The 12,624-nt window shown below is 43.1% G+C and overlaps 1 protein-coding gene across 1 annotated transcript in view; it reads right to left on the bottom strand.

The window, feature by feature from the left end:
- galnt2 (UDP-N-acetyl-alpha-D-galactosamine:polypeptide N-acetylgalactosaminyltransferase 2) overlaps positions 1-12,624 on the bottom strand; it is a 172,454-nt gene that overhangs the window by 116,670 nt on the left and 43,160 nt on the right. The window contains exon 3 of the mRNA XM_038800613.1: positions 809-962. Coding sequence (XP_038656541.1) covers positions 809-962 — 154 coding nt within the window. The remainder of the gene's footprint in view (positions 1-808; positions 963-12,624) is intronic.

Here is a 12,624-nt window from a genome sequence, read left to right as displayed (position 1 = left end):
CATGAAGATCCTTTTGCTTTTATACATTATTTCAATTGTAACGTGGTATGTTTCAGCTGTCACAAACAGTAGAAGAATGTGACAGGCATCCTATGTGTTAAGAATATTGTTGAATCACAAAGTTAAATATTAGATCTGGCTGCAAAAAAAAGTAAAGGTGCAAGTGCTGGCTAACAAGGGCTCTGCCTAGAATTTAAACAGAAATCTAGTGACAAATTGTAAGGAAAGTCTCACTGGGTGAGTGGGCGGGGAAGGGGGGGGGGGGGGGGGGGGGTGGAGCCTGAACTGCAACAGTGGAAGAAATTTCACACCTGTTAAAAGAGCTTCCAGCTCTGTAATTTTGTATATTTATGGAATTGTTGAAAGAAAATAGTAATGCCTTTCATGACCTCAGGTCACCTCTAAGCACCATGCAGCTAATTATGTTTTATGAAGTAGTCACTACTGTAATGTAGGGCAACCAACCTGCACATCAGCAACATGATAATGATCAAATAGTCTGTTTTAATTATGTTGGTTCAGGGTTAAATATTGGATGGGCCAAAATTCTTTGCTCCTCTTCCTACCCATCTGGGAGGACAGAAGGGCCTCAATTTAAAGCTTCATCTGAAAGACAGCATCTGCGACAGTACAATATCCCTTGGTTTTTATACTGCAGTGTCACCCTACCCTTTAGGTCAAGTTTCTCGAGGGGGACTTGAACTCACAACTTCTGACACTGAGGTAAGACTGATGACACTGAGCTACTACTGACAACCTATCTCTCGGCAGTTCTATAAAATGGGGGCTGTCAGACCTTTCTACTTACTGATCATGCCTGGTGTCTGGAATATTTCTATCCATCCGCAGTTTGTCACTTTCCAGCTGATTAAACTTATTCCGTGCATATGGATCCTGTCCCGACTTTACTAAAGTGGCCTCAATGTAAGCCTCCTGATCAAAGTCTTGCCACTTTACTTTCCCTGTAGGTCACAAAAAGTGTACAATTAAAAATAAAGTCACATGCTCTTAATCCTTTAAAAGAGAGGTGCAGCACAAGAGTAACATACTCATCTACCTTCACCATCACCTCCACCATTAAAAGATCATTTTGTTTGTTAAATATCAAAAATTCATTTAGACCAACTCACTTGAAAAACTGAAGGGTGGCAGCATTGCACATAGTATGCAAATTATGGGCAGCACGGTAGCATAGTGGTTAGCACAGTGGCTTCACAGTGCCAGGGTCCCACGTTCAATTCCCGGCTTGGGTCACTGGGCGGAGTCTGCACATTCTCCCAGTGTCTGCGTGGGTTTCCTCCGGGTGCTCCGGTTTCTTCCCACAAGTCCCGAAAGACGTGCTGTTAGGTGAATTGGACAGTCTGAATTCCCCCTCTGTGTACCCGAACAGGCGCCAGAATGTGGCATCTAGGGGGCTTTTCAAAGTAACTTCATTGGAGTGTTAATGAAGCCTACTTGTGACAATATAGATTATTATACTATAATTATGTTGTCTAAATCGCCAAACTCTCTTATAAACCTTAAATTGGCATTTCAAAGGTGATAAATTGCAGGAGGATCCCGTTTGGGCTCAAGGTTCAGCAGAGTCACGAATGGAAATCTTATCAGTGCCTAAAATAGATCATTTAAACCCATAAAACTGAACAAATCAAAATAAAAGTAGAAATGTGCTGTGCCAAGTTACAACACTGAATATGTCTTATCTGACACTTTAAAGATACAGACTGCTTTCACTAATCTACCAGCAATCTCTGGGATCGATCCCACACCTAGTTTTGAAAGTACTAGCTCTCAGTATAAATGAGAATTACACATGTTGCATCCTACATCAGATAATTTTACGGTGCATTTATACATTCTACAGTTAACAGTTGAGTATCAATTTAGACTATTCTTCATGGTTTCTAACACTGAGGTATGCAGCAGAGGATACATTTTGGGTTTTAACCTCTTTATTAATTTGTTGGTTGAACAGTCATTTGAAGAGCAGGCTGCTTTTTAAAAAATGGTTGAGTGTTTTACTTCCTGGGTTAATGAATGATGTTTGTATTTGCTACGTAAACAGATATATGACATACATATGTATACAAGGTTTTTTCTGCCTAAAATTAATGCATGTGGCTCATACAGTGTCACTTTATCCATGTTTGTAGCTAGTCCGCAATTTCTACTGGGTAAAGCTACATAAGACTATTTTTTCTAAACTGACCTTTGCTCCCTTATCATGGAAACAACAGAATAAAAGCCCATTCTGTCTGTGCTAGAAAGAAAGAACTAGCCAATTATAGCTTCACTATCTGTTCTTTCCTCAGTCCTGCAAATATTTCCTTTTCACCTATTTATCAACTCCATTTTTAAAAATTATTATTGACTATGCTTTCATCAAATTTTCAGGCAGTGCATTCCAGTTCAAAACAACAGAGTAAAAAAAGATCTCATCTGCCTTATTTTATTTAAGAAGGACCTAAAACCTGAGTCATCAGATTATCAACCCTCCTTCCAAAGTAAATATTTTCTTGCTATGTACCTTCTTACATCGGGAAGGTGGGACCTCTATAGACAGGATGGTCTACATCTGAACCTGAGGGCACCAATATCCTGGGGGGGAGATTTGTTACTGCTCTTTGGGGGGGTTTAAACTAATTCAGCAGGGGCATGGGAACCTGGATTGTAGTTTTGGGGTACGGGAGATTGAGAGTATAGAGTCAGGAGCACAGATTTGACTTCGCAGGAGGGTGCCAGTGTTCAGGTAGGTGGTTTGAAGTGTGTCTACTTCAATGCCAGGAGTATACGAAATAAGGTAGGGGAACTGGCAGCATGGGTTGGTACCTGGGACTTCGATGTTGTGGCCATTTCAGAGACATGGATAGAGCAGGGACAGGAATGGTTGTTGCAGGTTCCGGGGTTTAGGTGTTTTAGTAAGGTCAGAGAAGGGGCAAGAGGGGAGGTGTGGCGCTGCTAGTCAAGGACAGTATTACGGTGGCGGAAAGGATGCTAGATGGGGACTCTTCTTCTGAGGTAGTATGGGCTGAGGTTAGAACAGGAAGGAGAGGTCACCCTGTTGGGAGTTTTCTATAGGCCCCTAATAGTTCTAGGGATGTAGAGGAAAGGATGGCGAAGATGATTCTGGAAAAGAGCGAAGTAACAGGTAGTTGTTATGGGAGACTTTAACTTTCCAAATATTGACTGGAAAGATATAGTTCGAGTACATTAGATGGGTCATTCTTTGTACAATGTTGTGCAGGAGGGTTTTCCTGACACAATATGTTGCAGGCAAAAAGGCCAAAAAAAAAAAAAAAAAAAAAAAAAAAAAAAAAAAAAAAAAAAAAAAAAAAAAAAAAAAAAAAAAAAAAAAAAAAAATTTGATTTGGTTTTGGGTAATGAACCAGGCCAGGTGTTAGATCTGGAGGTAGGTGAGCACTTTAAACAGTGACCCACAATTTCGGTGACCTTTACGTTAGTGATGGAAAGGGATAAGTATACCCCGCAGGCAAGAGTTATAGCTGGGGAAGGGCAATTATGATGCCATTAGGCATGACTTAGGATGTGTTGGTTGGAGAAGTAGGCTGCAAGGGTTGGGCACACTGGATATGTGGAGCTTGTTCAAGGAACAGCTATTGCATGTTCTTGATAAGTACGTACCAGTCAGGCAGGAGGAAGGGGTCGAACGAGGGAACCGTGGTTTACCAAAGAAGTGGAATCTCTTGTTAAGAGGAAGAAGGAGGCCTATGTGAAGATGAGGCGTGAAGTTTCAGTTGGGGCGCTTGATAGTTAAAAGGAAGCGAGGAAGGATCTAAAGAGAGCTGAGACGAGCAAGGAGGGGACATGAGAAGTCTTTGGCAGGTAGGATCAAGGAAAACCCAAAAGCTTTCTATAGGTATGTCAGGAATAAAAGAATGACTAGGGTAAGAGTAGGGCCAGTCAAGGAAAGTGGTGGGAAGTTGTGTGGAGGCTGAGGAGATAAGCGAGATACTAAATGAATACTTTTCGTCAGTATTCACTCAAGAAAAAGATAATATTGTGGAGGAGAATGCTGAGACCCAGGCTATTAGAATAGATGGCATTGAGGTGCGTAGGGAAGAAGTGTTGGCAATTCTGGACAAGGTGAAAATAGATAAGTCCCCGGGGCCGGATGGGATTTATCCTAGGATTCTCTGGGAAGCCAGGGAAGAGATTGCTGAGCCTTTGGCTTGATTTTTAGGTCATCATTGGCTACAGGAATAGTGCCAGAGGACTGGAGGATAGCAAATGTGGTCCCTTTGTTCAAGAAGGGGAGTAGAGATAACCCCGGTAACTATAGGCTGGTGAGCCTAACGTCTGTGGTGGGTAAAGTCTTGGAGAGGATTATAAAAGATACGATTTATAATCATCTAGATAGGAATAATATGATTAGGGACAGTCAGCATGGTTTGTGAAGGGTAGGTCATGCCTCACAAACCTTATCGAGTTCTTTGAGAAGGTGACTGAACAGGTAGACGAGGGTAGAGCAGTTGATGTGGTGTATATGGATTTCAGTAAAGCGTTTGATAAGGTTCCCCACGGTCGGCTATTGCAGAAAATACGGAGGCTGGGGATTGAGGGTGATTTAGAGATGTGGATCAGAAATTGGCTAGTTGAAAGAAGACAGAGAGTGGTAGTTGATGGGAAATGTTCAGAATGGAGTTCAGTTACGAGTGGCGTACCACAAGGATCTGTTCTGGGGCTGTTGCTGTTTGTCATTTTTAAATGACCTAGAGGAGGGCGCAGAAGGATGGGTGAGTAAATTTGCAGACGACACTAAAGTCGGTGGAGTTGTAGACAGTGCGGAAGGATGTTGCAGGTTACAGAGGGACATAGATAAGCTGCAGAGCTGGGCTGAGAGGTGGCAAATGGAGTTTAATGTGGAGAAGTGTGAGGTGATTCACTTTGGAAAGAATAACAGAAATGCGGAATATTTGGCTAATGGTAAAATTCTTGGTAGTGTGGATGAGCAGAGGGATCTCGGTGTCCATGTACATAGATCCCTGAAAGTTGCCACCCAGGTTGATAGGGTTGTGAAGAAGGCCTATGGTGTGTTGGCCTTTATTGGTAGAGGGATTGAGTTCCGGAGCCATGAGGTCATGTTGCAGTTGTACAAAACTCTAGTACGGCCGCATTTGGAGTATTGCGTACAGTTCTGGTCGCCTCATTATAGGAAGGACGTGGAAGCTTTGGAACGGGTGCAGAGGAGATTTACCAGGATGTTGCCTGGTATGGAGGGAAAATCTTATGAGGAAAGGCTGATGGACTTGAGGTTGTTTTCGTTAGAGAGAAGAAGGTTAAGAGGTGACTTAATAGAGGCATACAAAATGATCAGAGGGTTAGATAGGGTGGACAGCGAGAGCCTTCTCCCCGGATGGAGTTGGCTAGCACGAGGCGACATAGCCTTAAATTGAGGGGTAATAGATATAGGACAGAGGTCAGAGGTGGTTTTTTACGCAAAGAGTGGTGAGGACTGGAATGCCCTACCTGCAACAGTAGTGAACACGCCAACATTGAGGGCATTAAAAAATTTATTGGATAAGCATATGGATGATAAGGGCATAGTGTAGGTTAGATGGCCTTTAGATTTTTTCCATGTCGGTGCAACATCGAGGGCCGAAGGGCCTGTACTGCGCTGTATCGTTCTATGTTCTAAAACCTGAGTCATCAGATTATCAACCCTCCTTCCAAAGTAAATATTTTCTTGCTATGTACCTTCTTACATCGTATCACATAATTACTCTCCAGTCCCCAGCACAATTTATATATTTATTTTGTACTCTATGCATCACATGTTTGAAGACTTCCCACTACTGACCTGCATCCTACTCAGTGCTTCCCCTTAACCCCACTATTCTGAGGAGCACTTGTTTCCACCCTTCAGCCCACCGCTTGCCCATTGCCAAGGTTTCAATCAATTCCCACCGAGTTCACCTAATAACATCTTTTGTGAAACTTTCTCAATGCCTTGATCCCGCACTAATCTAAGTTATTTTAACTATAAATGGCAACATGATTTAATTACAATAATATTTTCTGTTTCATTACATCTTTGAGTTTGCCGCAAAGAGGAAAGGTATGAAGGTGCCCACACTCTCTATTCTTACGAACAATTTTATTCAGGGCGCTGACGAAATGTTCTTCGGGTTCTAGTTTGACTTGTGACGGCAATATGGACAAAGTATCAGCGTTTGCTCTGACTTACGATACTGGATATCGTACGTGTGTGCTGACAATATGAAGGACCATCTTTGTAACCTACCAGCTGCTAAAAGAGTAATACCTTTATATGATCCAAAGATCCATCAAAAGAGTAAAATGATGTCCATAAAGGTAGAGATGGAACCTTCTTGCCCCGAAAATGATGCTCAAAGCCTTTCTTTCAAGCTGAGCATAATTTGTTGCGGCGCGCTAGAGTTCGTGAAGCAGATGTTATCAGTTGTTCGTCTCCTGAAAGCATTAGGTGAGAGGCAACTGCACCAACCCCATAGGATGATGCATTGCAAGCAAGTTGTAACTTCGGTTTGGGATTGTAGTGAACCAACAGCACTGACTTCTTTCAGGTATCTTTCAACTCATTGTATGCACTTTTTCATTCTTCTGACCAGTGCCATGCATATTTGGCACATAATAAAGTGTGTAGAGGCTTGAATCATGTTGGTAAATCGAATTTACCATAATAGCTGATCAATCCTAAAAATTATGTTATTTTTCTTTAATAAATTTAGAGTACCAAATTCATTTTTCCCAATTAAGGGGCAATTTAGCCTGGCCAATCGACCTACCCTGCACATCTTTGGTTTGTTGGGGCGAAACCCACGCAAACACGGGGAGAATATGCAAACTCCACACAAAGTGGCCCAGGGCCTGGATCGAATCTGGGACTCGGCGCTGTGAGGCAGCAATGCTAACCACCGCGCCACCATGCTGCATTTCCTAAAAATGATCTTAGTTGTAATACATTCTTAGGTCGCAGTGCTTCTTTTTTTCTTTTTTAAATTTATAGTACCTAATTTTGTTTTCCAAGTAAGAAGCAATTTGGTGTCGCCAATCCAGCTACCCTGCACATCTTTAGGTTTGGAGCGGAGACCCACGCAGAGACCCGGGCAGTGATCGAACCCGGTCCTCAGCGCTGTGAGGCAGCAGTGCGAGCCACTGCGCCACCGTGTTGTCTCTCGAGTGGCGGTGCTTCTAAGATTGCTGTCATCCTCTTCGGCTCCTTGTGTAAGCCACCTTTATCGATGAGTGGCCCAGATAATTTATGGATTGGGTTCTTGACAAAGTCGCATTTTTCCTTTATAACTCAGATTATGGTGTTGTAGATGTTTCAGAGTCGCTTCCAAGTGTCCCGGTTCACTTGAACCGGTGATGAGTTCGTCATCTGAGGAACAATGCACCCCATTTAACCCACTTAGAATTTGATCCATGAAACTCTGAAAAAGAGCAGAAGCCGATGTCATTCCAAGAGGAAGTCGTCTAAAGAAACAAATCTTTGAGCGTCACAATAGTGAGTAGCGGCTGTGATTCTGCAGCCACATTCATCTGTAAATACATCTGTGATAAATCAATTTTATTGAATTTCTGTCTTCCAGACAGTCCAGCAAACAAGTCTTCAATCAGCGGCAATTGATTGTGATTTGTGCACATCACTGGGTTAATATTTTTAAAAATCTCCACATATTCTCACTAAGCCATCGCGTTTCAGTACAGGAACCGTTAGTGTTGCCCAATCATTCGTAGAAACTGGTTCAACGTTTGGACTAGCCTTTCCAGTAGTTCTTCTTTGACTTTTGGCCTGAATACATTTGGCATGGTTCTAGCTTTGAGATATTATGGTATACTGTTTGGATTGATTTTTAATTGTATTTCAACTCCGGTCATGGAGCCTAGTGAATCTTCAAACATCTTCTCTTATTTCTCTAAGAGTTGTAGGCTGTTCTTGGACTCCACTAGTTGATTTACTGCTCCCCAATTGAGTTTAAGCTATATCAGCCATGCTCTACCAAATAAAGCAGAAATGTTTCCATGGATAACATGAAGAGGCAACTCTGCCATCTGTCCATTTATTTCTACTTTCACCATAATTCATCCTTTTAAATGGTACAACCTCTTCTCTGTACATTCTGTACAAACTCCACACAGTCACCCAAGGCCAGAATTGAACCCGGGACCCTGGAGCTGAGGCAGCACTGCTAACCACTGTGACACTGTGCCTCCAGTGTTAAAACGCTTGCAGTAAGCAGCTTCCTTTGAATAGCTTCACTGCGGAGTCCAAAAACCAGCCTATCATGAAGAGTGTCATCAAATGTTGCACTAAACTAGCAGTATTTTGCTAACCTTCTCAAAGCCGTTACAAACTGCAAAATGCTTTTACCTGTTTTTTGACTACAGTGGTGGAGCAGTTTGTGAGGCTAATGATCTAGTTGTAAGGATACAGCATTTGATGATGGTGCATTATCTTTCAATGACCACTCATGTAAGACATCAGCTACTGGAGGCCTACAGCAAGGGTGGAAAGGGTAGTGTAGGTGTCAGCTCATTAGAGGGTGATGTTATACACAGGAGTTTGTGGGGATGATAGGAATGCACAATGTAATGTTTGGTGCATTGGTAGGCTAACCAAAAAGCATGCATGCAATGTCAAGGAGCATGGAGGAATCTGACACCAACCATGCACACTGATTTGTGCACAGCCTGAAGCGCATCCTCTTCAATGTAGAAGTAATGGCCAACTCCATGAGAACACGGCGGGCACGGTAGTATAGTGGTTAACACAGTTGGTTCACAGCTCCAGGGTCCCAGGTTTGATTCCCAGCTTGGTGTCACTGTCTGTGCGGAATTTGCACTTTCTTCCCGTGGCTGCGTGGGTTTCCTCCGGGTGCTCCCGTTTCCTCCCACAGTCCAAAAATGTGCAGGTTAGGTGGATTGGCCATGTTAAAATTGCCCTTAGTGCCCTTTCCAAGGACCGGTGCAGACTCGATGGGCCGAATGGCCTCCTTCTGCACTGTAAATTCTATAATTCTATGAACAATAGCAGATCAAACCCATGATGCAGCATTCAATAGCCAATACCTCAGAAGCAGAAGCTGCACAGTGTCCAAGTGCTTCAATGAATTGAGGTCGAATTAAAGTCATGCAAGTCCAGTTTGCTGCCATGCAAGCTCAGACAGCTGCTATCATGGCTGAAAGATGCTCAAAAAGGTTTACAGGGTCTTGCTGTACTCCAGCAATCCATCCTCAATCACATTGCCCGTGGAACATGAATTTTCTCTCAGGTTGACAGCATTTATCCTTCCATCACTTCTACTTGCTAGTAACCTTGAACTTGCCCATAAGATATCCAGGTCAGACTGCTGCTGCCAAGGTGGTTCAGCCCAAAGCCTGGTCTTCTAGAGCAGCACAAGGTCAATCTGGAAGGCCATATGCAAACTCCTCTACCATAATGCTGGGAAAGCCATTGAGGCAGCACTGCCTTTGAGCACTAGGGCAAGCAAAGACACCTGCAAAAATGGCACTAAATGAATGCACATGGTTGATTAGTTGACTTTTCCATGGAATATTATCTTTTGTGGTGGTTTTTAGTTCACCGTTATGGTGAAGATAATGTTGTGACGGCCCATGTTATGATCCTAGCTGATGGACAAGTCTGATCTCAAGGTGAAACCCAACTTGACAGTTCTCAACTTTTATTTTTTGTTCAGATACAGAAAAGGCAGCTGCTGAATAGTCGCAGGAGTCAGCTGATGAACTTTCAACAAAAAAATAAAGCATTTATTAACAAGATAAACAATACACTACTCCTTCACCCCAACTATACCTTTACAGATTTGCAAGGTAACAAGTTACAAGATCTATCTTATACTCTAATGTTCTCAGTAAGCACACATTCTGTGTAAACCAATAGGCAAACTGTGGTAATTCACCCCACACTCTGAAACCAAGTGACAGATGCCACCCAAACAATGTTTACAGAGCTAGGAACACAGGAACTAGGAGCAGGATTAGGCAATTCAGCCCCTCAAGCCCGCTCCACCATTCAATACGATCTTGTTGATCTCCTCTCAGCCTCAACTATACTTTGCTGCCCATTCTCCATAACCCTTCAGTCCATTACTAATTAAAAATCTGTCGATCTCCTCTTTAAATTTAGGCAATGCCCCGGCATCAACCGCATTGTGGGGTAACGAATTTCACAGATTCACAACCCGTTGAAAGAAGTAATTTTGTCTCATGATTGTTTTAAATTTGCGAGCCCTTGTCCTAAAACAATTGCCTCTTGTTCTAGGTTGTTCCACAAGAGGAAGCATCCACTCTACGTCTACTTTGTCAATAAGTTTATCATCTTATATACTTCAATTAGATAGAACATAGAACACTACAGCGCAGTACGGGCCCTTCGGCCCTCGATGTTGCGCCGACCTGTGAAACCATCTGAAGCCTATCTGACCTACACTATTCCATTTTCATCCATATGTCTATCCAGTGACCACTTAAATGCCCTTAAAGTTGGCGAGTCTACTACTGTTGCAGGCAGGGCGTTCCACACCCCTACTACTTTCTGAGTAAAGAAACTGCCTCTGACATCTGTCCTATATCTATCACCCCTCAATTTAAAGCTATGTCCCCCTCGTGTTGGTCATCACCATCCGAGGAAAAAGACTCTCACTGTCCACCCTATCTAACCCTCTGACTATCTTATATGTCTCTATTAAGTCACCTCTCAGCCTTCTCCTCTCTAACGAAAACAACCTCAAGTCCCTGAGCCTTTCCTCGTAAGACCTTCCCTCCATACCAGGCAACATCCTAGTAAAACTCCTCTGAACCCTTTCCAAAGCTTCCACATCCTTCCTATAATGTGGTGACCAGAACTGCACGCAGTACTCCAGGTGCGGCCGCACCAGAGTTATGTACAGCTGCAGCATGACCTTGTGGCTCCGAAACTCAATCCCCCTGCTGATAAAGGCTAGCACACCATATGCCTTCTTAACAGCCCTATTAACCTGGGTGGCAACTTTCAGGGATTTATGTACCTGGATGCCGAGATCTCTCTGTTCATCTACACTACCAAGAATCTTGCCATTAGCCCAGTACTCTGCATTCCTGTTACTCCTTCCAAAGTGAACCACCTCACACTTTTCCGCATTAAACTCCATCTGCCACCTCTCAGCCCAGCTCTGCAGCTTATCTATGTCCCTCTGTATCCTATAACATCCTTCAGCACTATCCACAACTCCACCGACCTTCGTGTCATCTGCAAATTTACTAACCCATCCTTCTACACCCTCTTCCAGGCCAGATCTCCTCTCATTCTTCTAAACTCTATTGAGTCTGGCCTAAATGCCTCAATCTCTCTTCATAAGACAAACCCCTCATCTCTGGAATCAATCTAGTGAACTTCCTCTAATGCAACTACATCCCTCCTCAAATAAAAGGACCAAAACTGCACGCAGTACTTCAGTTGTGGCAACACTTCCCTACTTTTATGCTCATCAATTCCCTCCAGAAGCTTGTCACACTGTGAACAAGGTGGTCTCACTGGAGCATTGCCTTCCACACGAGTGTTTCTAATCTTTCCTGCAAAGAACACACCTTGAAATCTTCTTCCTCTCCCCCCAGAGAATTCACAAAGGATCCATCTCCAGAGTTTCAACCTGTCTTTCCAATATTCCTCTTCCCTGGAGCAACGTGCATTCCAGCTTTGCCTTCCACACTCTCTCAGACCTAGCCAGACCAACAGTCCTCCACTATTTCACAGCCTGTGTTAAGGCGTCATCAACCTCTGGGTCACTTTGGATCTCCTGGCTTCTCACAATCCTACATTGATTTCCGTCTGCTTTCTGCAGTTTTGCCTTTTTAACTCGAAGCCTCGATCTTAACTTACATGAACTGAACCTGTTTTCCAGATTCCTGTCCTAGTTCCTTGACTTCAGAATCTTCCTGGAAATCTCTTCTGTCCCATTCCCTGGTTTCTGGGACTTATCTGTTCTTTAGTTTGGGATCTGTGGTAACGCCAATAATCGTACATGGTGAAAAAAATAAGTCTGAAACATGTCTTCTACCTTAAGCAAATTATTCTCAAAACAGAGTGACAGACTCTTTGTTATCTTTCATCCCAACTGTCCCAGCTATGTCCATTTATAGGTGAGCCAATACTCATCACCTATCTACAACAATGCAACTGGCATAACAATATAACTGCCAACAGTTCTGCTCTCTGCAGTCTCTCTTCATGTCCCTGTTGCAGCAGTTTCCATGAAAAGCTCTTTGCTTCGAGGTTACAATCCTTTACTGGAGCTCAAATGTTTTCTGGTCCCCTGTGGACTCTGTCTTACAAGGCAACAGCCCACATTTTTATACCCGTGTTTGCTTTGGGATTGTAAAACCATATTAAAATGCAGGCATCTAAACAAACCCACAGACTTACCCAGGCAACTTTTAAAAACAAAACTACAACATAAAGCTATATCTTATTTCTAACACTGATAAAGGTAAACGGTAAAGTCACCATAGTCCCAGATGACTATAGGCTGCTTTCCCTTTTGAGGAGAGCTGACTAGTGGTGATTTAACCGGAGGATCACCACACCTCAGGCAAGGGGCAAGGTTGAGAAGGCAGGCCTTCATG

The sequence above is a fragment of the Scyliorhinus canicula genome, chromosome 6, assembly GCF_902713615.1.
Source record: "Scyliorhinus canicula chromosome 6, sScyCan1.1, whole genome shotgun sequence".
Classification (NCBI taxonomy): Eukaryota; Metazoa; Chordata; class Chondrichthyes; order Carcharhiniformes; family Scyliorhinidae; genus Scyliorhinus; species Scyliorhinus canicula.
Note: the sequence above shows the minus strand (reverse complement) of the source record. Positions and strands in the feature narration are given on the sequence as shown.